This window comes from Oreochromis niloticus, linkage group LG3 (genome assembly GCF_001858045.2).
Source record: "Oreochromis niloticus isolate F11D_XX linkage group LG3, O_niloticus_UMD_NMBU, whole genome shotgun sequence".
Taxonomy (NCBI): domain Eukaryota; kingdom Metazoa; phylum Chordata; class Actinopteri; order Cichliformes; family Cichlidae; genus Oreochromis; species Oreochromis niloticus.
In genome coordinates, this window is record NC_031967.2 from 3,273,039 (window position 1) to 3,300,644 (window position 27,606).

The following is a 27,606-nucleotide window of genomic DNA, read 5'->3' on the forward strand; positions in this document are numbered from 1 at the left end:
CGTTCAACAACACCAGCAAAAAAAAAGCCTTACATTATCATTTATCACCATTGGCTGATCTGTCCATCTCGCTTCTACCATTTAAAAAAATTCTATAAACTACAACAGTGCAGTGTCACTGAATTCCCGAGCAGCACATAAAAAACAGACAACAGCATTAAAACAACTATTCCTTAGCACAGGACACCATGGACAACATACCTTCTGTACTTCGGAAATTAGCTATTAATTTACTGGGAGACTGAATCTGAAATACGTTTAATCGAAATATTAGGTGATGAATGCAAATCCACAATTTCGATCAACATGTACAATGACAATAACAGGTTATTCTGTTCTGTTCTGTAGACAGAAATATGTCTGAGCTTGTGTCATAGCCAAAGACATACTGTTTTAATTAAAGATGAAAATGCCGTGAGTTCAACTCTGCGGTACATTTATTGCGGCTCCTCCAACCTACGGCCGCGGCAGGCTAAACATGAGGACACAGATGACGCGCAACAATAAACGCATAAAATACACTTCTGTAACATTTGCTCCTTTATTCCACATGCACCGTCTAATATACAAATCAGCACATGGGATTAACAATTACACCAATGCAAGCGCACAGACTGCACAAACAAATGACTGCACTAACTAAAATGGCTCTAGCTAACTACTATGCCAAACTACAACTTTTCTATGGCATCAATTAGTTCATGAATATACACAAAACCATCAAGTAACAGTCAAACTATTTCAAATTCATTCAAGCTGCGCTCAAGCTGCGGTCAACAGAAAGTTTTGCCTCATGCTCACCCTACCTTCTGCTCATCAACATCAGGTGCCGTGAACAGGTGAGTGCAACCACATTTATCCTCTACCACACCCATGAGACACGCCCCACACCCGTGCACCAATACAGTGAGTCCATTTAAACCAACCCACTTAGACAAAAAGAGCAACTCATATGGCTCCTACATACCGGCCCCTAATTATTTTAGAGCAATAATTACATCATACTTACCATGTAGGAGACATATTGATAAACATGATCAATCCTTTATCAAACGTTCAAAAAATACAACTTCAATTCAAAATAAGCAAACACACATTAATACAAATAGACACTTGAAAAAGTCAATCTTCATCACTCTTCTGCTTCCTGTAGAAGACGCACTTTAGTGATTGGCCTGTCCAAACAACCAGTCTTTGTTTTAACACGAATCCGACGTACAAGTCCTTTACCGTCAGAAATTGCTTCCACAACTCTACCAGTCACCCAAGAGTTACGAGGCGCAGAATCATCGACAACGATAACCACATCCCCAGGAATGAAGTTCCGTCCGATTCTCTGCCACTTATGACGCTCTTGAAGCTGGGGCAGGTACTCCTTAACCCAGCGCTTCCAGAACAGGTCAGACATGTACTGTACTTGCCTCCATCGACGTCGTCCATACACGTCCCCCTTCTGGAACACTCCTGGTGGCATCAATGGCTTGGTCTTAAGCAGTAACAGATGGTTAGGAGTCAAGGCCTCCAAATCATTAGGATCAGTGGAGGCTTTGGTTATTGGCCTACTGTTTACAATAGCCTCTGCCTCACAAAGAACTGTACAAAGGCCTTCATCATCCAAGTTCTGCATTCTCAAAACAGAATTTAACACCTTCCTGACAGACCTTATGAGACGTTCCCAAACACCGCCCTGATGGGAACCAGCAGGAGGATTAAAAACCCACTTTATGCCCTTTTGCAGCAGCATCTCATGAATCTGTGCCTGATTCCATCCTTTCACTGCCTCTTTCAACTCACGTTCACCACCCACAAAGTTTGTACCATTATCTGATCGTATCTCCAATACCTGACCTCGCCTTGATATAAATCGACGGAGCGCATTAATAAAAGAGTCTGTGCTCAAAGATGACAACACCTCTAAATGCACAGCTCTCACTGCCAGGCATGTAAAGATAATTCCATATCTCTTTATTTCGCATCTTCCACGCTTAACATGAAAAGGTCCGAAACAATCTACTCCAACCCGAGAGAATGGAGGTTCATCTGGTGAGATGCGATCTTGTGGAAGGTCTGCCATCATCTGATATCCCGGTGCTGCATGTAGTCTACGACACACAATGCATTTAGCCAAAATCTTTCTTATGGCAATGCTTGCACCTGGAATCCAATACCTTTGCTGCAATTCGGACAGCATGTGGTTACGTCCACCATGCCCTATTTTCTGATGTACATGTTGAAGCACAAGGTCAGAAATATGAAGATCCCTAGCTATAATAGCGGGATGCCTTGCATCTTCAGGCATAGCTGCTCTACTAAGCCTACCTCCCACTCTCAACACACCATTCTCAAGCTTAGGATTAAGCCGATAGAGCTCGCTACTCTTCTTCACCTTTTCACCCCTCTGCAACCTACTGATCTCATCTGAATATCTCCTTCTTTGACAAAAGCAAAGAACTGCATCCTCTGCCTTGTCGAGTTCTTCTACCGAGAGAAATCCTTTAGCAGCATGGTCCTTGACAGTTTGTAACTCTCTTTCAAGCTTTCCCTCAAGATTTTCTTTAGTCGCGCTAGATGCAAAGCTCTCTTTCAACTGTTTCCTCCTTTTACTAAGTTCCTGCAGCAAACTTCTGAATCTAAGAATCCATGCAACCATCCTTTTCAGACGAGTCCAGGAAGAAAAATAAGTAATGAACTTCATCGCACCATTGTTGTCTTCATTTGCATCAACAGCATTAACCAAAACGACCGTTTTAATCTCTGGATCAATTGAAGAGATCTTTCCAAAATCAAGTTTCACTGGCCAATTAATTTCTGGTTCAACAAGAAACTTTGGCCCGGTAAACCAGGAATCATCCTTCAAAAAGGATTGCACCTTAACTCCCCTAGAAGCCAGATCAGCAGGATTGCATGATGTATTAACATATCTCCACTGAGAAGGTTTGGACACTTTAAGTATCTCGGTCACACGGTTTGCTACAAATACTTTAAACCTTGAGGTTTCATTTCTGATATACTTTAACACCGAGGTACTATCAGTCCAAAATACTGACTCCTGCAAATGCATTTGCAGCTCTTTTCTCCACATCTTATCCATTCTACTCGCAACTAAGGCAGCTGTCAACTCCATGCGAGGAATGGAAGTCTGTTTTAATGGAGCCACTCTTGCTTTACCCATTATAAACGCACAATGCACTTGATTCTGGGTGCTGCGCAACAACAGGTAAGTGACTGTGCCATAACCCTCCTCGCTTGCATCTGCGAAGTGATGTAACTGAGCAGAAGCAACACCTCCAAAATTAGAAGGTTTAAGGCACCGGTCAACCTTAAAATCTGCAAGAAGGCAAAGATCATTTAGCCAAACTGTCCATTCTTGTTCAACAGTAACTGGCAACACATCATCCCAACCCCAATGATTTCTGCACAGTTTCTGAAGGATCAACTTAGCAGACAGTACCACAGGTGCTAAAAACCCCAATGGGTCATAGATCGAGCTCATAAGGGACAGTATCCCTCTCCTTGTGGGAGGTTTGTTTTTAAGTGTGATCTTAAACTTGAATGTATCTGATTGGATACACCACTGTACACCCAGTGCTCTCTCTACTGGCAAAACATCACTATCCAAATCCAAATCCTTAACCTCCTTGGATCGTTCCTGCTGAGGTATGACAGCAAGTACTGCTCTTCTGTTGCTAACCCATTTGGTGAGCTTAAAGCCTCCTTTAGCACAAAGAGCAACAAGTTCTTGATAGATCAGCACTGCCTCCTCTTCAGACCCAACAGAGATAAGGCAATCATCCACATAAAAATTATGTAAAACATTGTTGACAACGTCTGGTCTGAACTGATCTCCGTTATCTTCTGCACACTTCCTCAAGGCAAAATTTGCACAACTTGGGGATGAGGTGGCTCCGAAGAGATGTACTTTCATTCTATATTCCACCAGCTCCTGACTAGGATCTCCGTCTGGCCACCACAGAAACCTTAACAGATCTGAGTCATCTCTTTGTACTCTGACCTGATAAAACATGGACTCAATGTCTGCCATGAGCACCACAGGTTCCTTTCGGAACCTAGTTATGACCCCAACTAGCGAACTAGTGAGAACTGGACCTTGCAGAAGTTGTCCATTCAGAGACACTCCCTGAAACGAAGCACCACAATCAAAGACAACTCGCAACTTCTTTTTCTGTGGGTGATGCACCCCATGATGTGGAATGTACCACAATCCTCCATCACAGCGATCTAATTCTTCAGCAGGCACCTTCTCTGCATACCCTTTGGAAATGATTTCAGTCATAAAACTGGTGTAATCGACATGAAATGAACCATCCCTAATAAACTTCCGTTTAAGGCTCATGGTTCGCTGTTCCACAGCCTTCTTATTGTTTGGCATTTTTACCTGATTGCACCTAAAAGGTAAACCAATGGTATAATGACCATCAACCAACTTAGCCGAGTCCATCACTGACTTCATAAACTGCTGATCTTCTCTAGACAATGCAAACTGCTCATCCTGACTACATTCTGGAAAATCAGCCTTCATTTGACGTTCCCACAGCTCATCCAATCTTGCCACGGAAATCCTATTGACGCTCACATCAAAAATGTCAGTCTTACGATCCTCTCTGAGAGGACCATTCACTGTCCAACCCAGCACAGTTTTCACTGCATAGGGACCTCCATACTGACTTCTAACAACCTCCCATGGCTCTAAAGCCTTGGGCACATTGGTCCCGATCAACAGGTCTACCCCGGAATTTATCTCCAGTATGTTAATATGGCGCAAATGTGGCCATCTGTCCAGATCTTCCTGTCGGGGAATATTGCATTGATGAACAGGCATGCTTTTCTGAGTAAATAAGTCAGGCAACTCACAGTAGTGATCTAAATCTAAACCAGCTACTTCCAAATCTGAAACTACATAGCTACTGACCATTTTCTCCTGACCCATTGTCCGCAACAGAATGCCAGTTTTCCTTCCTGAAAGATTCAGCCTATTCATGAGCCCTTCAGTACAAAATGAAGCTGAGCTCCCAGGATCTAGGAAAGCATATGTTATCAGTGACTGATTACCTTTCTTGGACTTCACTCTAACTGGTATTATGGCTAGAGCACTATTTTGCTCACCGGCCCCAGTAACACCACTGCTTTGCACAGCACATGAAGGACCTTCATCTGGTGGTTCTCCCCCTCCTATAGTTTGCACTGAAACACTTTCCCTCTGCTTGGAGTGGATATGTAAGAGTGTGGGGTGTTTCTGATTACAGACTTTACACAAGAGACGTTTCTTGCAGTCCTTGCTTCTGTGCCCAATGCGCAGACAACCAAAACACACACCATTCTCTTTCAAAAAAGATAATCTTTCACAGTGCAACTTTCTTTCAAATGAAGGACACAAATCCAACATATGCCTTGCTCCACAAAACAAGCAAACCTTGGTCACAACTGAACCACTCTCTCGCCTCAACGCCGGCTCAATCTTCCCTTCCACCTTGGCCACTGTAGTAGCAAAACTACTCTTCTTAGCCTTAGGGTAAAACTGAGACTTAACATTCCTCGCCTCTTTTCTGATGGCTGGTGGAGGATCCTTTATGTCTCCAAACAATGGGTCACTTGCGATCTTAACTTGCTTTTCAACAAACTCAACAACATCGCTAAAACCCACTTTACGTTGGAACCTCTCCTGCAGATCGCAGGCAACATTCCTCCATTTATCCCTGAGCTTATAAGGCAATTTTTTTATAACTGCTTGCATGTTAGCAGAGACATCCAACTCATGCAAGGACTCAACGTCTCCCATTGCATTGCAACATTGCCTTAATAAGAACCCATATTCCTGCAAAGCCTTCACATCATCAGATTTTATAAGTGGCCATTTACTGACCCTTTCAATGTAGGCAGCAGCAATTTTCAGCGAATTGCCAAAGTTCTCCTGGAGCAAAGATTTAGCTTTAGCATATCCATACTCAGCAGGCATATACTGACAGCTTCTGACCATTTCTCTTGGATGGCCTCTAGTGTATTGCTCGAGAAAATATAAACAATCCTTAGCACTGTGAGCTTGACTCTCTACCATGTGCTCAAAAGCTCTCATAAATGTTTGATATTGCAAAGGATCGCCATCAAAGAACTGAATGTCACGCCGTGGTAGCAAAAACAGAGACTGCTGCTCAGCCAACAAAGTTGTAATTTCATTTTGTTTTTGCAAAACGGTGACTAGATGATCATGACCCTCACTACCTTGCTCTGTATGTGTAAAATGTTTTGATTGTACGTGAGACTGCGACATCATCTGATTAGTCGAAACTGCACCTGGAAATACTTGTGGCTTCATCTCTGACTGTTCCAATGAAATGACCTTGGGCTGAAAAGTATTTTTAACCTTGGGCCTTACATCCAATACCTGCGCTTGATGATCACTTGCATCAACACCCTGATAGGGTCGCTCTGGTAACACAGGTTTGAACATCGGAGCATTAGGATTTAAAACACCTAAACGCCCCTGCTCTCGTTCTAAATACGAATTCATTCCATCAGATTTACCATTAACGGCACTTGAGACTCGGGACATTTCAGAAGCTTTTAAAACATTCACCTTTGCTGCTGAGGCTGCTATTTCAGTTTCTAAGTCAAGCAGCTCCTTTCTTTTCTTAAGCTGTATTTCTTGTTCCTCCAAAGCATGCTTTTCTTTCAACAACCTCTGTCGAACAAGAAGGGCAGCCATGTCAGCCTCTGCTGTTATGCGTGCTGACAAGGCAGATGAAACCGTAGAGCCACTGAGTGATGATTTGCTTTTTCTACAACTTCTGTTTCCAGCATTAGAGATGCTATCACTTGGATTAACATCTATCACAGCACCTTCACCAACATTCCCGGCGTGCCTAGAAGCACCAGAACCATTTCCAGCAGGTAATACATCAGAAGATTTAACATCAGCTGGATTCAACTGAGGCAAATCAAGCTCAGACACCTGATTTTTACTCTGAGAGTTTCCCTTTGTATCATGAAGCCATTTCTTTATCCCTTCCATAAACTCAGTATTATGTGCTCGCACACTTATAAACCAAGCAGTTTGTTTTTCTTGCTCTTCTTGAGGAAGCAAAGGAAGCAAGGTTTCATGCACACAAGTTGCCTCACTAAGCAACACAGACAAATTCTCTAACTGAGCATGAACAGTGGAAACATTATCTTCAGATTGCTTTAATTCCTTAATCACCTTTATGACCTTTTTAATTTTATTAACTTTAGTGTGACGTTCTGTTTGAAGCCTTTCAATCTGATTCTCCAAAGCCTTAGCAGTTGGTTTCGGCTGTCTTTTCTTTCCAACCTCATCAACACATGGTATTAATTGGTGTGTCTCCATTTTTCTTCAAAGCATTACAAAATCCAAATACTGTACTGCACCTATGCCACACAGCTTTGTTCCAACACATCAACTTGATGACATTCACTTCATAAAACCTTGGACACACAATTAACAGGAGCAATATCCCCCACTATCTGCCTATTAAAGCTAACTAACTCAACCTAGTCTTCGGTACATACTAGCGGTGGGTATTTATGTACCTCCATACCGTCAGCTGTGAGGAAGACAAACTGTCTTAAACACAAACTGCGGCGGTACTCCCAAGCCAATGGCTTCAGCCGCCTGATGCACAATAACTAGAAAGTAAATCAGTACAACGCCTAGTGCAGCTGTACCGCTGAAACCTAACAGGGGAATAAGACTCCTGAAAGAAATCTGTTTTGTGTAGCCAAAGGCTTGATCTAAAAGCGCATGGACAAAGGCAACAGCAAACTACAAAACTCTCACCAATAAAACTCATCTATATATAAATAATCCAATAAAACCTACAAAACGTTTTCTGTTGACAAATTATTGCGGCTCCTCCAACCTACGGCCGCGGCAGGCTAAACATGAGGACACAGATGACGCGCAACAATAAACGCATAAAATACACTTCTGTAACATTTGCTCCTTTATTCCACATGCACCGTCTAATATACAAATCAGCACATGGGATTAACAATTACACCAATGCAAGCGCACAGACTGCACAAACAAATGACTGCACTAACTAAAATGGCTCTAGCTAACTACTATGCCAAACTACAACTTTTCTATGGCATCAATTAGTTCATGAATATACACAAAACCATCAAGTAACAGTCAAACTATTTCAAATTCATTCAAGCTGCGCTCAAGCTGCGGTCAACAGAAAGTTTTGCCTCATGCTCACCCTACCTTCTGCTCATCAACATCAGGTGCCGTGAACAGGTGAGTGCAACCACATTTATCCTCTACCACACCCATGAGACACGCCCCACACCCGTGCACCAATACAGTGAGTCCATTTAAACCAACCCACTTAGACAAAAAGAGCAACTCATATGGCTCCTACAACATTCTTATGTTATCCTAAATGTTTTATGCTCCATACGTGCCCCGTTTTCCGTTATGTAACATTTACTGTTGTTCCATTTTAAAGCACGTATCTCATAAAGGCATCGTGGTGACCTCTACTGGGGGTGTAGGGGAATACCCTAAAATGAACTGCATTTCCCAGCATACACGAGGAAAACCCCACTGCGCAGGACTTACGATCTCGAAGCATAGGGATGGGCCTAAGCGTGCACATTTGCGCTCGAGAGAAGCGTGCTTGTTGTTGTGAGATCTGCTTCGAGACGCAAACGTCGAGATATGCCTACTGACTTTCGGGCAGATTGAGCTGCGCGGCAAAAGAAAGGGGACACAAACAAAAACATGTGGCGCGAGCTGTGAGAAAACGGGTATGAGATCACTTAAACATTGGTCAGATTGTTGGCTGATTTAGAGCTGAGGGTGAGTTGGTGTTGTTGTATAGCTGGTGCGATATATTTCCCAAAAGCTCCAATAGTGGTGACTTTAGCTGATAGCCGCTTGTTAGCTTGTTAGCTTAATAGCTGCTCATTCAGGCAGATAACGTATTCCCCTCAGCGTGTGACTCATTTTCGGGTTTGGTTTGTGTCTGCATGTCGTCCGACTTATTTAAACAAAGCAGGACTAATTCAGCAAATTAGCACGGCTTGAAAGGCGAAATGAGTAGCTAACTTAATTTAGTAAAGTTAGCTAGTTAGCTTACGTCACATATTATTCTACCATATAAATGGACCTAACGGAGTATTTCGTTTTAGAATGACAGAGTGTTCGCCCTAGTGGTGTTCCGGATACGTTTCAGCACAGTGGTCGTTGTCATGAAACTCTAAAAGAGCGGCTGTTTGCAGCCCTGCATTGAATGTACGCAGGTAGCAGTGAATCTGCCCCGCCCACCGAAGCGCCATATAGCCGGTGTTAGCAGCATATATGTAACCGGCATTACGCAACAAGTCAAGCCACTCGGCTACGGTCCAGTGTTATGTCAGTGTTTATGTCTTAGTCTGTTCAGCACTTAATACTTACTGCTGGCATTATTAACCTTCATTAATAACCAATAAATGATTCATACCCGAGACTGTAAACCAAACGTGACACATGTTATGCTGTGTTGTGTGCGGTGTAACTTCTGTTAGCAATTCAGTGTTACAGAATTGCTATCTTACGTTCGTATATGAAATGTTAAAAATAAACCAGTTTTAATAAGTGTCGTATTCGTCTGTGCTGAAGTGGTTTGTCACACGCATTCACCAGACCAGAGAAAAGCGACCGCAACAAATGTTTCCTTGTGTATGAATTAGGTAATTTAAAACTTACAGTAACTATAATTTATGAACTTACTGACTTTTATTTAAAGATGAAAGAAATAAGTCTGCTTTTATAGTTGTGAACCTTTTTGTTTTTAATGTTTTCATCTTCATTGGGAAACCAGAGTTCTTGGCGATGAGCCAGTAAGTAGTAAAGAAATGTTTTCTGGAAGTAATTATTTTTAATGGGCCAGCTTTTGAATTTGCCTGCTTTCCGCAGTTTAGTGTGTGATTTGGAGTTAGAGATGAACTGACTGCTCTCCCCGTTCAGTACTGCAGGTGAGGAGGTACGCATACATCAAAGTTGTGACTGACAGCAGGCATCATGGGTTTGCACTCAGCCCAGAAGAAGCACTTTCCTCTGCGGGGAATCGATGGAGTCGTTCAGTTGTTTGATGCAGAGCTCCGGAAACCCGAGCCGGACTTGGCTCTTCTTTCACTGGTCTTGGGTTTTGTTGAGCACTTCCTGGCTGTGAACCGAGTCATCCCCATAAATGTTCCAGGGGTCCGTTTTGAGCCGCTGGAGCCGGATTGTCCCACGTCTTGCTTCCCCACAGTGGAGCTGGGCATGATTTCTGCTTTGTACGAGCGGTTCACAGCACAGATCCGTGGGGCTGTGGATCTGTCGCAGTATCGGAGAACTGCTGCGGGATCCAGCCGAGAGCTGGTGAAGAAGGTATCGGATGTGATCTGGAACAGTCTCAGTCGTTCTTACTTCAAGGATCGAGCCCACATCCAGTCCCTATTCAGCCTCATCACAGGTAACATGGTTTTTCTCATGATGCTTGTTACGTGAGTCCAACATTTATTGATTAATTGTTGAATTTGAACCAGGTACCAAACTGGATAGTTCAGGAGTGGCCTTTGCAGTAGTGGCTGCCTGTCAGGTCTTGGGTCTAAATGATGTACACCTGGCACTATCTGAGGACCATGCCTGGGTGATATTTGGTAAAAATGGTGAGGAGACAGCAGAAGTCACCTGGCATGGGAAGGGTAACGAGGACCGGCGAGGACAAACAGTCACAGCAGGAGTCAATGAGAAGGTGAGGCCCATCTGTCAACAGAATGAACCAGCTGCTTCTAAGTTCTATCACTATGCTCAGTGTAGCCAATAAATGTCTGACACATTTTAGACACCACAGTCAACCCTATTTCCTTCATGTATTTTAACTTTTAGAAATCATTAAGCTCTTTAAAAGTCCAGAGTACCGCTGGGTGATATCGTGATTTAAAAAAAGAAAATCATCATGAAAAGTCTTTCCTGCATAGAAATGTGAGAGATGGTCAATATACAGTCGATAATACTAATTCCATGAGTGTGGAGCTAAACCAATCATGTGGTTGGAATTAGAGTTAGAGCGACATTATGTTAGGTTAGGTTGATATTCTGACAATATAGTGAGCAATGTAAGTAAAAGAAGGACATTTTCCATCCCAGCGACAGCAGCAGTGTGCTGTAATAGGAGTGAGACTGCATGGGTCATATGTTAGCACCAAATAAGCCTACATGGTGTTTTCCCTGGAAAACAACATGACTGCTTCTCTCTTCAGTTTCAGTTTAACTAAAGTAACTTAACTTGTAACAGTGCAGGAGCTGGACAGCATCGCCTCATCATAAACCTGAAAATCATTTTCTAGCTGGCGTGTTGTATCTTGGGTTGTGTTTTTTTTAAGCAGCGCTGTTTTTCCATTATGTACGTCAGTAATTTCCATCCTCCGTTTGCTCTTCCTGTCCTATAGCATTCAGCCAGTGACATTTATTTACATTTGGGTTACATATCAGCAGCTGATGGTATCTCCTCCTTTGTAGCCTGGTTGTACTCCATGTCTTTGCTTTTACCTCAAGTGGGAAAACAAATGTGTTGTTCATGCAGACAGAAAGAAATTTCAAACTTCTATACACACATGAATCATGACCCCGATCTAAAGGTGTTTTGTACAAAGAGAGTACGAATGGGGTTTCTATTGTGGAAGATATTTTTGCTCAGAAAATGATCAATAAATGTTGAATTGGTTACATTTGCAGAGATTTAGAAGATGAAGTCAAGCTGTATGTAGTGCTAAAAAAATAATCTTAAGCTGTGTACACACTGGGAGTGATTTGGTCGTCACACATCGCTTTGAGGCTGCCAGCTGGTTCCTTTTGCACATTTCAGACCTCACATATATCTAATACACATCAAAGCTCTTGAGGAAGTCAGTCGTGTCATCTCTGTTCATTCAAAACTTTGTGTAAGGTCAAATATGAGTTTACAGGTCAGTGAAGCTCACTTCTGTGTGCTGAGAGTGATACTGAGGCGAGTTGTGGATGTTCCAACCTTTTCTGTTGGTAAGCGCTGCTGGTTTTGTCGCTGTTAGCAGCTGGTAGCCAGCTTTAGTGAAGTGGTCTTTGAAGTGGATCCTAACATTGTTTGACACTGATAATAAACTCTCGTAAGATTTGAGAATGTAATCAAACTGTTTATCAGAAGGAAAGTGTGATTTTTAGGGCAGACCAACATTAGCTGGTACAATATTAGCTTTCTGAAAATGCTTTAGTTTGTTGGAAAATGCACTTACATACCAATCAGTGTATATTTATGAGGTTTTTTTACTATTAAACCTCAAAAGTTACTTTCTGTACTTCAGCTTTATTGCATCAGCATCACCAGCATTTACTTTCTATAGTTCCTGATCATCATTTTGGCGTGAAGTGCTTCCATGGTGTACACAGCTTTAGTCAGATCTTGGAACTCGGGGTGGCTGTAGCTCCGGAGCCAGAGCAGGTGATCTACTGATTGATCCCTGGCTGGCTGGTCCAGTGGGCAATCCCATAAAGTTGATTCTGTCTGTCTGGACGTAGCGTTTTCAATGGAAGAAACGTTTCACCACTCATTCTTCAGTTTCAGCTGACTGCATGTTTCCCCAGCCTTATAAACATTATCTTTGCACAGTGGCTGAAACTAGCCCACTGAGTGAACAATGGGCTGTGACGCTGAGACAAATCCCACTAGTGGAACTGATCACAGCCACAGAAACAGCAATTCGAAACAACAACATTGCAGACGTGGAAGCAGAGCAACTGGTTTCAGCCTGTCTCAGCAATGCAAAGGCCCGAGGATCTAACATCAGCATGGAGGAGGGGAATGCACTCACATCACTTAGTAATGACAACAACATTATCATCCTTGCAGCAGACAAGGGCAGTTGGATGGTTCTGCTAAACCAGAAAGGCTATCATAAAACGAGACCCAGGAAGTGGTTACTGTAGGGTGATAGATTCTCTGAAGCAATTAGAATGAGACAATGCTATTGGCCGGACCTCATACCACAGGGATTACCGAGGGGAATTTACACCAAGTCTGTAGGGTTTACCGAAGATTCAGAAACAGGGTGCACCTTTAAGACCAACTGTCCTTATGATCGATTCAGTCACCTTTAACATTTCAAAGTTTCTGGCTTTGATCGTCGATCGTCGTTGGTAGGCAGCTTTGAATCGGGCTTCCAGGCACAAACAGAGTAACATAGTGTACGCTGTTCAGTGCCAGGAGGATTCCCAGGATTTATACGTCGGGGAAACCAAACAACCTCTGGCAAAGTGGATGGCACAACACAGAAGAGCTACCTCGTCAGGCCAGGACTCTGCAGTCTATTTACACCTACAGGCCAGTGGACACTCTTTCAATGATGAGGATGTACACATCCTGGACAGGGAGGAACGCTGGTTTGAGCGCGGAGTCAAGGAGGCCATTTACGTGAAAAGGGAAAGACCATCTCTGAATCGAGGAGGGGGCCTAAGGGTACATCTGTCACCATCTTACAATGCTGTGATTGCAGCCATTCCCCAACTCTCTGTGAATGATACTCATGGCCATTGATCAGTGGTTGTTGATCAGTGGTCATGAGAATTTGCATATTAATGATCAAGGAACTGACCTCCCAGCATTCAGTGGTGCTAGTTTCAGTCATTGTGCAAATGTGCTGTTTATAAGATTGGAAACCTGCAGTCAGCTGAGACTGAAGATGATGACGAAACGTTTCTCCCACTGAAAACATTCAGATGAACAGAATCAACCTTTGGGGATTTCCTTACCTGGATGAGTGAGCATGCATCAAGATATCTTTGGGCAAGATACTGACTCCAAGTTTCTTTCTGATGCATCCATCGGACTGTGAATGTTGGATAGAAAGCACTCAGGCATAGATAAGCGCTTGTATGAATGGGTGAATTAGGCATGTTGTATAAAGCACTTTGAGTGTAGCTGTGATTCTTTGTCTGTCCCTCAGAGCTGGCTGTATCTGAAGGGTTCCTACATGAAGTGTGACAGAAACATGGAGGTGGCCTTCATGGTTTGTGCCATCAACCCATCACTGGACCTCCACACAGACAGCTCCGAGCTTCTCCTGCTGCAACAGGTGAGGCCTGCACCTACAGGGTAAAGATGAATGTTTGTTTTACACAGCAAAAAATCTGCATTAAGTCTCCAGAGGTTGTTTTAAAATATGCAGATGAACTGTTGACTTAGTCCGCTGCCACGTTTAATATATACAGCTCACTGAGGGCTGACGGCAGCCGTCCTATTTTACATGAAGCAAACAGGGTTGAGTCTAAAGGGGGGCGCGGTGTGTACTAGACTATCTTTATTTAAAGGTTTTCATAACATTTTTCTGATTAAAAGTGAAATAATAGAAAATAGTGGCTCAATTAATTTGTGTTAATATTTAAAAACACAAAAATAAAAGCTTTTCTAGACATGGACCAGTAAAACTCTGACCTGAGGGATTTTAGGTTGGGCAGTGAATTATTGTTGATATTGATTAACGTCCACACCATCATCAGGTCTCGTTTTCAGCAGGACAAAAACCTGCAGTTGGAAACTGGAAAAACATTGTACTGATTGTGAAAGTCCATCCAGGCAGACATGAAGGAAATGCGTTACAATCTGTCTTGCACATCATTTCCTCACCTTTCTTTTTCCCGTTGCTTTACCAGAAACTCCTCTGGCTATTGTATGAACGAGGCGACCTGGACAGGTGAGTGTGTATCAGTGCACTGCTGAGAGTTCATTAAAGACTCTTTCAGATTTGTCCTGACACCATCTGAGCAGCAAGCTTGCTCACTTTGCCGTAACATTTAATGGTACATTGATGTACGTCTGTCAGCATGACACAACGTAGGCTGACCTGAGATTAGGACAGTGTGTCATAATAATGTTGCTTCTCTTACTTCCATCTTTAGTTTCCACCCACTGACAGACACAGTGCTTTTAGAGAGTGACTGAAACCACAGTAATAGGAGGGGGCAGAGACCAAAGCCTTAAAGCCTGAACATATTTCATAAACCCACAGAGTTAAAAAGACAGTTTATGTAATTTTAGTTGGCTAAGGTGAACACTAGAATACTGTGTGTGTGTGAGTGCTCCCTCATTCACTTTGCTGTAATATTTACATATCTTATTACACAGTTAATAAAATACGGTTTTACAGTGAACTCTTTCCTGTGATGAAGCCTGGGTCGGCGACAGGTCAGATTTGCTCACATAGCTGTGAGCTGTCATTTAGAAGGTCCAGCTCGACGATCACATCTAGAACCCGACTTCGTGAATATTGTGTGTCACGGTGTTCTATATTATGCAGGGTCATTAAGGCATCCATAATTGGAGAAAACAGAAATGTTACATATGCTGTATTTAAAAAAGGCTTACGTAACTCCTTGAAGTTGACATTGTGCTTCTGTCTCGGGTTACACACCAGATATCCCATGGCCATGGGCACTCTGGCAGACCTTGAAGACCAGGAACCAATTCCAGGAAAAGAGAACCCCCTGAAAATTCACCTGAAGGTAAGACATCAACCAGTTTCCCAGGTCACAGAGCGGTGAGCAGGGAAGACTTTTACAGGCTTTAATATTTACAGAACATGTTAAACTTTTCATATAGATCTTCTACATTAGTTAGTGACGAGTTTTCACCAGAAATGTGGTTACAGGGCACAGTGGGGCTGAAGATGAGACAGCAGTATTTTATCTTTGTCTATACAATACAAGCTACTGGGAATCAGCTGCTGGTCACTATCAAAAAGGAGTGTGGAAAAAGACCTGGAGTAAGCATTACTGTTCAGACGGGTCCAAAATCAAGGAAGGGATGCTAACAACACTGAAAGTGACAGGCTGTTTGTTTACAAGTGTCCAGCTGACTGTTGCATAGATAAATAACAGCCTCACTCTGCCATTGGCTGTGTGAGAGAACTCACACTTAGATGCTGAGTGCTCTGCTGGCCCAGGCTGGCTAAGCTATGATGCTTTTTATGAAGTCATGTGTACTTAGAATATACTGTAATGTTCCAGCACCCTCTAGTGGACAGACTGTGCAGAGCACATACACTGGTGGTAACAGCTCAAATTCCTCTTGGACTTTTGGTTCTACTAAGGACTTTAGTATTTAAATGCAGAGTGGTGTATAAAAAATAATAATAATAACTTTACTTCTGTAGCACTCTTCACAGGATAAGAACCACAGAGTCTCTTACAATAACATGAAACAACAGAATGGATCATACAGCACAACTCTGTTTGTGCCAGTCTAAATAAATGAGTCTTAAATACATAAATACAATCAAGGCAACATTACGATGGAGGCAAAGTGTTCCATATCCTGGGGGCCTCCGCTCTAACAGATCCATCTCCTCTGGTCTTAAAACGTGTTGGTGGGGCCACCAACAACCTTTCATTGGATCTCAGGCTGTGAGAGGGAGCGTGGGGTTGTAAAAGATCAGAGATGTAGGCAGGAGCATCACCACTCAGAGCTTTAAAGTCAGTACTAAGATTTTGAAATGAATTCTAAAATGTACTGGGAGCCAGTGTACTGAGAGTAAAACCAGTGCTGTGTTTGTGCCTTTGTTAAGAGGCTTGCAGCAGCCTTCTGGACTGATTGGAGACAGTTAAGATTCTTTTTGCTCAAACAAAGAAAAAGACTTTAACAATAATCTAAGAGAGATGAAATAAAAGCATTTCTGACTCAGATTTAGACAACAAGGTTCATAGTTTGGAGATGTTTCTCAGCTGAAGAAGGCTGTTCCTAATTAACTGTCCAGAGTGTTGCTCTAGGGACATGGCAGAATCAAAAATAACACAGAGGTACCTGATGCTCAGCTGGAGCCAAGAGGACCAAGATATAAATACAAAGAGAGTGAAAAAGGTGACTGAAGAAGAAACACTGAGTGCATCATGGGAATCCCCCAGCAGCCTAGAGTCAGTCTCCCGAATCCAAACTGGAAGCCGATTCCACAGAAAAGCAGTACTGTGACGGTACTGGTGGTGAAAGCATGCAGGAAGTTGCACACCTGCTGGATCTCTCTGGTTAACACCTCCTCTCTTCTCCTGGGCTCCGTTTTGTTTGATGCTTGGGTCCAAGTGCTTGTTGAGATCACTGGAGTTCTGGCTTTTGGTTTGCTGCTCATCATCAAACTCAAACTGAATAAATATCTCCACCATGACCTGTTGCTGATACTGAACCCTCTTCATTCTGAGTTCAGTATCATTTTTTTAAACTTCCTAAGTCTTTGATCTGTCTTTGTCTCTCAGGCCGTCAGTTCTGCGCAGAAGCACTATAACAACGAGCACATCTACCCCTACATGTACCTGGCTGGTTTCCACTACAGGCACAGGAGTGTGCGGGAGGCCCTGAGGTCCTGGGCAGAGGCCGCCCAGGTCATGCAGGAGTAAGTTCACACTAATTAGACTCCTGATCCAGGAAACGTCCAGTATCTCTGCATCCTCACAGCTCCTCCCCCGGCGTGCTGATGATTCTGAATAAAGTGTTTGGATAAAGTGACAAATAGAACAAAACAAAATTATATTGATCTCACTTTGTCAAGAATTCTTTTAACTAGTGTTATTTAGGCACTAGACACCTTTTTCTTCTTTTAGCTTGTCCCAGATGATGTTTGTATGTGAATGCTATTTCACCAGATGAACACAAGATGACACTAAACCAACAGCTGTGTTTCCTGCCCTTGTGGTGCTTTGTTGCTTCGTTGTCAAAAACCCAGCCACCACTAAGGGCTCAGTCACACTTGGCCTGGAAAGGTGTGGTGCTCAGTCCAGGAAGTATCCAGCTCTGCATCCTCATGCGCTCTCCTCCCTCTAAACACTGTTCACGATCTGCAGTTATAAATAGCAGCTCTGACCCGCCACACACATTCTCTCCACATCCATCAGCTTCCGTTTCCTGCTCCCCATTGTTCTTCAGCTTCAGCCCACCCTCTGCTGCCTCACAGAGAAATATGTGCCTGTGCTTTGTTTTGTTTTTTGAACCTGTCCACTTGTTCCTCACTTGTTGTCATGTCTCCCACATGTCACAGCATCCTGTTTTTACTCTTATACTTTTTTTGAGCTGGACTTCATGCTGTGACAGGAGAAAAGCACGTTAGATCCTCTCATACATGTGTCTGTATTAAAGCTCCTTCTCTACTTTCCTGCAGCTATAACTATTTCCGCGAGGATGAGGAGATCTACAAGGAGTTCTTTGACATTGCAAATGATGTTATCCCTACCTTGCTGAAGGAAACAGCTACAGCAGCAGAGAGTCCTGGGGAGGGAGGAGAGGGGACAGAAGGAGGGGACAAGGTGAAGGTTTCTCCAGAGCACATACACCCACAGACACAGGCCGTTTATGGAGAATGGCTCCACTAGCAGCTGTTCTGTAATAATGCAAAGCTCTAATTCTCACCTCTCCTCAGTAACAATCACACTTCCACCTCAACCCAAACCCGACAGAAGATGTTCTTTCTTTTGCTCCTTATCAGATGACTTCCAAAGTCAGCTTCTCTCTGATAAAGGATGCAGAACATGTAGAAACTCAATAACATTAACAGACACCAACAGAGCGCACCTCCACCTGAATTTAGATCATGAATATTAATCACTGACAGATGTGGCCTCGGCCTTGCACCTCTGCTCTCTTGCAGGATCAGCCCAAGCAGGCAGCAGCTGTCTCTGCACTGCAGGACCCCGAGTGCTTTGCCCATCTGCTGCGTTTTTATGACGGCATCTGCAAGTGGGAGGAGGGGAGTCCCACGCCGGTCCTTCATGTGGGCTGGGCCACATACCTTGTCCAGTCTCTGAGTCGCTTTGATGCTCAGGTGAGTAGCCCGTGACTGGAGGGGAGGCACAGGCACGTTGGTGCTTTCTAGCTAAACACACATTTGTGCTCCGATTCCAAAGGTGCGTCAGAAAGTGACAATCATCACCAAAGAGCCAGATCCCCAGGACGACGATGACCAGTCGAGCGAGGACTTCAGGGAAGGACGCAGGCGTGGCCCCAGGAGGGAGTCCAAGCTGGAGGACCAGAGCTCTCCTCTTTCTGCTGCTCCTACCTCCCCGTGCAGCCAGCCGGCCGCAGTGGCAGCTCAGCCCAAGAAGGTGGGAGAAGGAGGGCTCCGCCGGCGCTCCTCCCAGGGACTACGTGCTGGAGACATTGAAGGAAAACCCAAGTCCCCCAGTCTCCCAGACTCCGCATCTTCTCCTTTCTCCCCGGAGCAGGCGCCCCCCTCGCCAGCTGGCACTGTAATCACCTTTCAGAGTGAGAAGATGAAGGGGATGAAGGAGCTCCTGTGCGCTGCCAAGGTGAACTCCAGCGCCATCAAGCTGCAGCTCACCGCACAGTCACAGGTCCAGATGAAGAGGCAGAAGAGCACTCCGGCGGGGGATTACTCCATGTCATTCCTGAAGCGCCAGCGCAAGTCACTGTAGACATCCTGATTGTTGCAGGAAGAGACTGTAGGACATACTGTGAACAGAGACGGGGACACCGATTAACCTCGATCCTGCTTGTCAACATTTTTACCAGTGTTTTCACCCAGAAAGCCCTCTCAGTCAATATCCTCCTAGTTCGAGCAATATGTCTGACATGCACAGATGATCTTGAGTTAAGCGTCACTTATCAGGTTGGAACATTTAATTGAGTTTTTATTTAAGAAATGGTTTCTGGAGACGTGCCTGGTTTGATCGTCAGTTTGCGTTTTGATTGGCAGCCAGTGGGACACGCTGCCTGTTAGGTATCCATTACATGCTGTCTGGATGTTTAAAGCCAAAGTGATGAGGACCAGAACATGATTTTCAGATGTGTAAAATACCAACATGAACTAACCTGTTCATGACTGAAGCCTCAGAAGTGATTAAATTTAGGATAGTTACTGTGTAACATTGTCCACTCTGCTCTACTGACAGCTTCTTTCTTATCAGCTCTATGTTGCCTTACTTTGCCTTTCTTCTTTTTTAAAGTAGGTGGCCTTTAGTTTTGAGAATAGCTGAGTTAGACTGATTTCTAACAATGAGAAGAGAGCAGTAAGACCATGCACTGTTGAGACAGAGCCACATTAGATGGCACTGCTCCATCTAATTTGATTGACTTGTGGTTTGTGTTCTTGTTTTTCTATCTGCAATAATAAAGCTCTGATGAAAAAGGAATGACATGTGGTCCAATGATGTTTATTACAGATATATGAAGGCTGTAAGTGGCTGTCAGTGCTCCCTCACAAAGTAATATCAACTTTAAACAGGCTCTGCCATCTTCTGGTACATCATGCAGGACGTTAGTGGCTCGCCTTCCTCACGATGATCTTCCAGAGACGACACAAGGTCTGCTTGAGCAAAAGTCCAACTTTTTGACTCAGTTGGAGACCAGGCAGAGTGACGGCAGTGATGTCAGCTGACAAGCGTGGACTAATATCCAGTCATGTCCAATCGAAACAGAAAAGGCAAGGAATGCATGGCCTCACTACTAGGAAGTAGTAGTGTCACTATAAAATGCGTATACTAAATATTTTTCAAAAAACTCAAGTTCATAAAATGCTAAGCTAATATCTGCAACAGGCCAGTCAGACCTTGTAAAATGCTGAGTTAAGTAATGATTTACAGTTATGTGTTTTCATACATCAGAAGGAATAAAATTATTCTTCATGTTTGAAAGTCTGCTGAAAGCCTCCTACTTCACCATGTGATGGAGGATATTCATGTAAGAAAGCCACACATGCATGAAGTCAGTGTTACAGTTAAACAGAAAACACTGAGGAGCCAAAAATGTTCACTCATTATTGAGCATGCGCTACTTTTGAACTTAGCATCTGAACAGTTACATCGTCAGTGAGAGAAAGTCACACTTATGAAGAACTCTAAACTGAAACTAATCCAAGTCAAACTTTAAAACAAGCCTGTCGGGCTTTTCTCGTAGAGCTGGCAAATCATGCCTTTAAGCGTGTTCATGCCAAGGGTTTATTTCAGACGTGATTTTGCCACGTTTGAAAAGGATGTTCATCTGAGGGCACAGGAGCGCGCAGAGGTGGGAGGCTTACTGAGGGGACCGTGCTCGCTCACGCGTGCTCTGACTCGAGCGGCTCTCGGTTGTGTCACCGCGCTGCCTCTCTGCCTGCCTAAACTGTATAATTAGCCGGTTCCGATCGGTCGTCCTCGGGCCATTTCACAGAGTTCATCTGCCCGTGCTTCCGTTCTCTCCGCCGATATCAGCAGCGGGTATGTGTGAGTAAAAAGCCAGCCAGGCTCCCCGCAGCAGCAAGAGGTGTCTCCAGACATGGACCGGATAGGAGTGTCATTCCTGGACCCGCTGGATGACTACGAGCTAATCCACAGGATTGGGTGCGGCACCTACGGAGATGTTTTCAAGGTGAGTGAGAACCTGTTTGCACCGCGCTGACAGAAAGAAAGCCTCCATCAGGACGCGGCGGTTCGAAGAGCGCTGGGGATGTCACTTCCTGTCATCAAGGTGAAACTTCGTCTTTTTGGACAAGTACAGAGCCTGATGTGACACAGCAGTCCCTACCGAGCCACAGTATCAGAAAAAGTCCGAGTTGCATTTTGTTTACTGACACATGATTAGTATGTTAGACTGTGTGCCTCCAACAAAGCTCCTGAAGTGAACAGGTTTCCTGCGGAGCGCTGCGGTACTAGCGTGCTGCGTGCGCGGGGCCACAGGTTCGTAATGATTTCATGGAGGTGTGCGGAGAAATCTCCCGTTTTCACTGTTGGCACTAAAGAAGTGACAGAATCAACAGCATGTAGACGAAACAAGCGAGTAAGAAAGACTGATGTTGTCGGACGTGCAACAAATACATTCCTCATGGTGTCATATCTGTCGTTTCACATAGGTGGCAGGATTTTGAAATAAACCGTGTCATCTAATCGAAATATTAACCCCTGACTGGAACATCGGGGTGCAAACATCCCGTGCAGTTAACACACCCTGGTGGCTTGTGCATCATCAAAGTTTGTATTTGACAGCATGGACAGCAACCGTGTTGCCTTTATGGAAAACAAACACGTTTATTTTAGCAGCGTGCAGCCAAAGTACCACGTGAGTCTAATGTTCAAGGAATAAAAAGACTAAAGTCTTAAACTGCCAGGCATCCACCCTCAGCTCTAAGTCAGGTTATCTGTAACAGATGGAGCTCTGACATATAGCAGTTGTGTGTCATACTGGATATGTAGCACTTTCTTGTTCTTCCATGTTAAACTTTTAGGGATCACAATAAATATAAGCAATAAAATAAGCAATAATTAACCTTTTACTTCTATGACAATGTTGTGGTAAACTGTATGAAACAAAAAAAATATCTCGGTTTTTAGGTTAGATTTAAATTTTAGATAGAAAAATTGGGATTGATACCCAATAATGTTTTTATATAATTTATATATATTTTTTAATAACTTTCAGCAATACATTTCACAAACTAGCTAGTCTGCTTGGTCAGAATGCATGAGCAGGACAAAGAGGACTAAACAGCAATGACAGAGCAGAGTTTCAGTACTAACACTGATGTCCTAGTAACCCCCCCCCCAAAAAAAAAAAATCAATAGAAAAGGACATTAACTGACAGAAACAGGACGTTGACTCTCTTTTTGTTCTTTAAAAATGGGTCACAGTGAATAACTTTCCACAGTGAAACCTCAGAAATCTCATCAAAGACTAAATCACTGTAGCTCTTTGTGAAACCGTCCTCAAAAAAGAGAAAATGCACAGTTTGCTGAACACTCTCTCAATCCACATTTTATCGTTTACAGCAGTTTTTCCCACGACATCAGAAATATGGCAACAGGAGTGCTGTGTTTTTGGTTTGTTTTCAGCGGTTAACACACGGCAGGCCTGACAATCTGTGTACATGACACTGTGGGCTGAATGTTGAACGAGTACAGCTGCAGTGTTTTGTCCTGCCTGTCTGAGTGTAAGTGTCAACAGCCCCAGCATGGCTGAGATGTTCACACTGGGACTGTTATGTTATCTTCAGGTACAGCTGAGGAAGTTCTGAAGTTTAATTCTGTGTAATGTCTTTGTTTTTCCCTAATGAGCATTTATAAAAACAGTGTTACAGCAGTTTCATTGTTCTGTAAGCATTAAAACTGGGGGAATGTGTTTTATATGTGCAGTTTGTTAAGCTGTACCTTTACTAACACCACTGAAGGAAGCGCAAACTGTGCGTCACCTTGTCACGGGAATGTCCGTGTATTAATATGATGATTTAAAAATGTACACAGACCAGGGATACCTGTTCAATCACTGTTATTTTTCCCTTTGATCGGCATCAAGTTGAAGCAGTTTCCATGTCTCCCTCATCAGGCTGTGGGACAGTAAGCATTCATGTTTAAGTGGATCCACTTTAAAGTTTCAGAGCTCTAATGTGCAGCCATCACCTTAGAAATAATCAGAGAGAGTTCATACAGTGATGGATTAAATGTTTGTGTGCTAAACCAGCAACTTAACAGAAGAATTTTCTCCAGAATTGATCTCATCCTTTTTTACCCCTCAGATTTAAAAGGCTGATGGTTATTGTTGTCACCCAGCTGGTAGGCGGACAGCTTAGACACCCAAGTTTGTGAATGTGATAACTCAAGAACAAGGTGACGTCAGATTTTGAAATTGATGCCATAGGTGTGTCTGCTAGGAGGCTGAGGGGAACCACTTGTGGTTCATGACAATTTAATACGTTCTTTGGAGTAGGTGGCTCTCATAGGGATAGTTTTCCATGGAAGAAGAGTCATACGATCTCTGAATCCACCCCCTCTGTGACTGTCAGATGCTGACTTTAATGTGAACGCGTAGAGGAAATCCTGGGTTAACTAGAGTTGATGACCAGCTTTGTGTTTGATAATGCTGGGATAAGTGAACCCAGATAATGGAACGATACCCTTGACACGTTAAACAAGCTTTGTAGTATAGGGCCCTGGTTACTGAAGAGGCCGCCTTTCTGTTTGCCATTTATTTTAGAGAATCATAATTAACTTTAAAGAGAAAAGATTCAACTAGGGATGTTGAGTAAAACAACCAAAGCCTAATTTCTACAGATACTAACAGCAGAGATGAATCAGCTTGTAGTGAAGAACTTTGCTTCCTACTCTTGTAACAACCATGTAGACCCCAAAGCAGAGCCAACAGACACAACTATTAAAGTCTTACAGTCTTTATTTACTGTACATATGAAAACATTGAGGTAAGTACTGAGGGGCCATGGGAATAGCACAGGGGCTTCCTCCGGGTCTGGGGGAAGAAGGAGGCTTTCCAAAAAGTAAGGGACAGGGCGCTGGTTTGAGTTCAGGTAAGTGTTGCCGTAGGTGGGTGACCAGGCAGATGGAAGAGTAGTGCAGAGTGATCCAGGTGGGTATGGTGAATGACCCAACTTGCTCATCTGATGGCAGATGACGGAGACAGAAAGCTATTCAGCTGGTGGGAGGAACACTGGGAACAGACAGAAGCACGTGAGAATAGGAATTATAGGAAACTGCTAAGGAACAAGGTGTTTACCATTTGTTGGAGGCAGACTATCTGGCAGAGTATGGATGGCCCAGCTGGTCCTTTTATACTGAAGTTGAGGAAACGGATGACAGTCAGGTGTGTGCAGCTGAAGAGCGGGAAACCCAAACTCCACCCAAAGGAAAGGAGAGAGTCTTCGGGATAATCAATTGGAGGAATGAGAGGAACTCCAAACAAACCAGAGCCCGACTATGACACTACAGCAGCATTAATCACCCTGATGTTTCTGTTTGTTATGAAGAGTGGTTGAATAGTTCCCCATTCGTATTTAGAAGTATTGTTTGCTTGAAATTGCCATCCCCAAGTGTGTGTGTGTCTTCCTTATTGGGATATGCGTAGGTGCTGATTGCGAGATAGCACAGCCTCAGTGTTAGTGATACAGCGATGTTTACATTCCCTAGTGTGCACAACAAGCTCACGTGTCTGAGCGTGTGGCATTTTGTCAGCCACATATGACAATAACTGTAAATTAAATGCAGAGGTGTGTATAAACACACTGTGAGTGAAAAGTGATGAATATAATAGCAACACTATGCAGTGGATCATGGGAAGCCCCCAGCAGCCTAGCCCCATGGGAGTGTAACTACGACCGGGGCCCCTCTATGAGCAAGCAGCTGTGGGAAGTGCTTGCTCATAGAGGGTCATCTGATTGTTGGAGTTTCTTAAGTGCCTTGAAGTAACTGTTGTGGTGTTTTTCTGCTATTATTACTAAACAAAGGAAAAATGGGTGATTGGGTGTTTTTGGATCAACTGAAGGCTTTTCAGGGAGTTTTTAGGACATCCTGATAACAATGAATTACAGTAGTCCAGCCTGGAAGTAACGGATGCATCAGCTAGTTTTTCAGCATCAATCTGAGACAGGATATTTCTAATTTTAGAGACACTGTGCAAATGGCAGAAAGCAGTCCTACATATTTGTTTTATATGCACACTGAAAGACACGTTGTGTTACTGTTAGGGCCTTTTAGGGCCAAGTCCAATAACTTCAGCTTTATCTGAATTTAGTAGCAGGAAATTAGAGCTGATCCAGATCTTTGTGTTTATAAGACATTCATGCAGTTTAACTAATTGGTGTTTGTTATCTGGCTTGATAGATTGATAGGAGTAGATATCATCTGAATAGCAATGAAAATGTATGCTATGCCTTCTGATGATACTGCCTAAGGGAAGCATGTATGATGTAAACAGAATTGGTCCTAGCACTAAACCCTGTGGAACTCCATCATTAACCTCTAATTGTTTATGGACTCTCCATTTACATAAACATTTAGATAGATATGATACAAACCAGCTACAGCATGCAGTAAGTTAAATATTATGGTCAGCAGTATGGAACACTGCACTGAGGTCTAACAGAGATGAGTCCACTGTCAGAGGCCATAAGAAAATCATTTGTAACCTTCACTATTCTGAATCCTGACTGAAACTGACATTTAAATAAACCTCTGCAAATGATCAGTTAACTTTTTGACAGCTACTCTTTCAAGAATTTTTGGTGTAACGTCTTTCAGCAGTCTTGTAGGAGTAGGGTCTAAAGGACCCGTTGATGGTTTAGGGGAATAAATAATTGAAGTAAACAGAAGATTGATAGGAAATGTCACCAGGTGTTAAAGTTGTTATACTGAATGTTTCATCTATGGGATGGCTTTGAATAATTTTTTCTCTAATGATTAAAATTTTATTTGTGAAAAAGTTCATGAAGTCATTACTAGTTAACGTTAAAGGGATGGTTGGCTCAGTGATGAGTGGTAAGACGTAGGGCTTTTTCTTAAAGCAGCAAACTATTCTCCCGTGCTCACTGATGATGATGTCAGCTTACGGGTTATCTGCTTTAAGGTGCACGTGTGAGAGTTATAACAGGGTGTCAAGTACTTCTGATTTAAGACTTGAGTTTTCAGAGGAGTTACAGTATCCAGAGTCGTGTGCAGTGACGATGTAAATTTATTAACAGACCATCGACTTCTGTGGGAGCAGACTTCAGGTAGCTGCTCAGGCATTAAAAAAAGATAACAGTGGAGGAAATATGTCCTTAAATTGAGTTACAGCACTTTCAGATCACAGCAGAATTAAAGGACGGAACAAGATATTTTATTCTCAGTACCTCTTTAGTGGAGCAGAAGTTTACGTGGATGCAATACTTTCATATTTCTTATATTTGCTATTCCCACTTTCTTTTAATGCAGCAGTAAAAACAAAAGGGGCCTAACACTGTCAGTGACAGCTGATCTCATCTGAAACCAAAGCTGACATTCTGCAGCATATTTGACAGTAACATTTGGACATTTTGCAGCCTGTGTGAGCAACACACTGGACAATAGCCCGTTTTCATCTCCCACAACTATTACAGGATTGGTGGAGCTGTGAGTCAAGGGCGAGGGCTCTGCACATGTGACTGTGTCAGAACATTACTGTTATTCAAAGTGTACATCTCTAACAGAGCACAGCCAATCAGATGGAGAATGCTTCTGAATTTGTAGCATAAATGCTTTTTTTATACATTTAAAATTTTTGTTTCAGATTAATTTGATCGCAAAGTTTAAATTTAGCATTTTTCTGTCAGACTGCTGAAAAGTCTTGTATCATTTACATGAACCAAAATGATCTCATTTTTATTAAAGTGCTTGTCTTACAGTTTTGTGTTGAGCTGTTGTTACAGTATCACAGGTTGGTCTGAACCCATCACTGATACAGCGTGCCGTCAGTAGCTGTCAGTTAGCTTTTAGCATTTCTCTCTAATTCTGTACGTGACAAATACAAGGTTCAAGTTAAATGTCTTAAACCCGATTGGCTGTCTCGCTGTTAGCAGCCATGTGATCAGATCAGTGCGTGTGGGTTTTAACTGCTGCTTTTTTCCACTTTCTGCTCGTTCGTGCTACACCAGGATCAGAAATGTGAAAATGCAAAGCTGAGGTAGCGCGTCAATCTGCAAATTGTAAGCTGAAACTGTGAGAAACTATTTCCACAAAGTGAGTTTCAGAGCCTTTTAAGTCCCGGTTCAAACGTGTTAGAATGCAAAGCTAAAAATCTGACTTTAATATCTCACTTTTTAGTAAATTTAAGCTCAAATTCACCTGGTTTCTTGACTCAAAGG

General features: G+C 43.1%; 3 protein-coding genes across 10 annotated transcripts in view; 2 read left to right on the plus strand and 1 right to left on the minus strand.

The window, feature by feature from the left end:
- Nucleotides 1-694: 694 nt before the first annotated feature.
- LOC112842565 (uncharacterized) lies at nt 695-8,393 on the minus strand. The gene is made up of 2 exons (XM_025899325.1): nt 4,272-8,393; nt 695-3,691 (listed from the first exon to the last, which is right to left on the minus strand). The coding sequence occupies exons 1-2, from the start codon at nt 7,358-7,360 to the stop codon at nt 3,595-3,597; spliced, it is 3,186 nt and encodes a 1,061-aa protein (XP_025755110.1). The 5' UTR covers nt 7,361-8,393; the 3' UTR covers nt 695-3,594.
- A 191-nt stretch (nt 8,394-8,584) lies between these two features.
- men1 (multiple endocrine neoplasia I) lies at nt 8,585-20,164 on the plus strand. Of its 5 annotated transcripts, XM_013266243.3 has the most exons (12): nt 8,585-8,787; nt 9,641-9,711; nt 9,843-9,861; nt 9,989-10,478; nt 10,552-10,760; nt 13,984-14,112; nt 14,690-14,730; nt 15,451-15,538; nt 17,279-17,415; nt 18,178-18,322; nt 18,664-18,837; nt 18,920-20,164. In XM_013266243.3, exons 4-12 carry the CDS (start codon nt 10,043-10,045, stop codon nt 19,445-19,447), a joined length of 1,887 nt encoding a protein of 628 aa, XP_013121697.1. In that variant the 5' UTR covers nt 8,585-8,787; nt 9,641-9,711; nt 9,843-9,861; nt 9,989-10,042; the 3' UTR covers nt 19,448-20,164. The 5 variants fall into 5 exon arrangements, with proteins under 5 accessions (XP_013121697.1, XP_019205725.1, XP_013121699.1 ...); XM_019350180.2 differs by lacking the exon at nt 9,641-9,711 and having other exon boundaries at nt 8,585-8,839; XM_013266245.3 differs by lacking the exon at nt 9,641-9,711.
- Nucleotides 20,165-20,824: 660 nt separating this feature from the next.
- Nucleotides 20,825-27,606, plus strand: part of map4k2 (mitogen-activated protein kinase kinase kinase kinase 2) — a 55,485-nt gene continuing 48,703 nt past the window's right edge. For 2 of the 4 annotated variants that reach the window (XM_019350132.2, XM_019350135.2), the window contains exon 1: nt 20,825-21,377. In XM_019350132.2, the coding sequence (XP_019205677.1) occupies nt 21,285-21,377 (93 nt within the window). In that variant the 5' untranslated portion in view covers nt 20,825-21,284. The remainder of the gene's footprint in view (nt 21,378-27,606) is intronic. The other 2 variants (XM_005463386.4, XM_005463388.4) reach the window with 1 other exon arrangement.

What these genes read in the sequence shown, in the direction of transcription:
- LOC112842565 (XM_025899325.1), bottom strand. Translation starts at nt 7,360, where the DNA reads ATGGAGACACACCAATTAATACCATGTGTTGATGAGGTTGGAAAGAAA. An exon ending in ACTGAAATCATTTCCAAAGG is followed by an intron (nt 3,692 to 4,271) that starts GTATGCAGAGAA and finishes CTCACCAAATGG; the next exon opens with GTTAGCAACAGAAGAGCAGT.
- men1 (XM_019350180.2), top strand. Translation starts at nt 10,043, where the DNA reads ATGGGTTTGCACTCAGCCCAGAAGAAGCACTTTCCTCTGCGGGGAATC. An exon ending in CAGCAGGAGTCAATGAGAAG is followed by an intron (nt 10,761 to 13,983) that starts GTGAGGCCCATC and finishes TCTGTCCCTCAG; the next exon opens with AGCTGGCTGTATCTGAAGGG. An exon ending in GAACGAGGCGACCTGGACAG is followed by an intron (nt 14,731 to 15,450) that starts GTGAGTGTGTAT and finishes GTTACACACCAG; the next exon opens with ATATCCCATGGCCATGGGCA.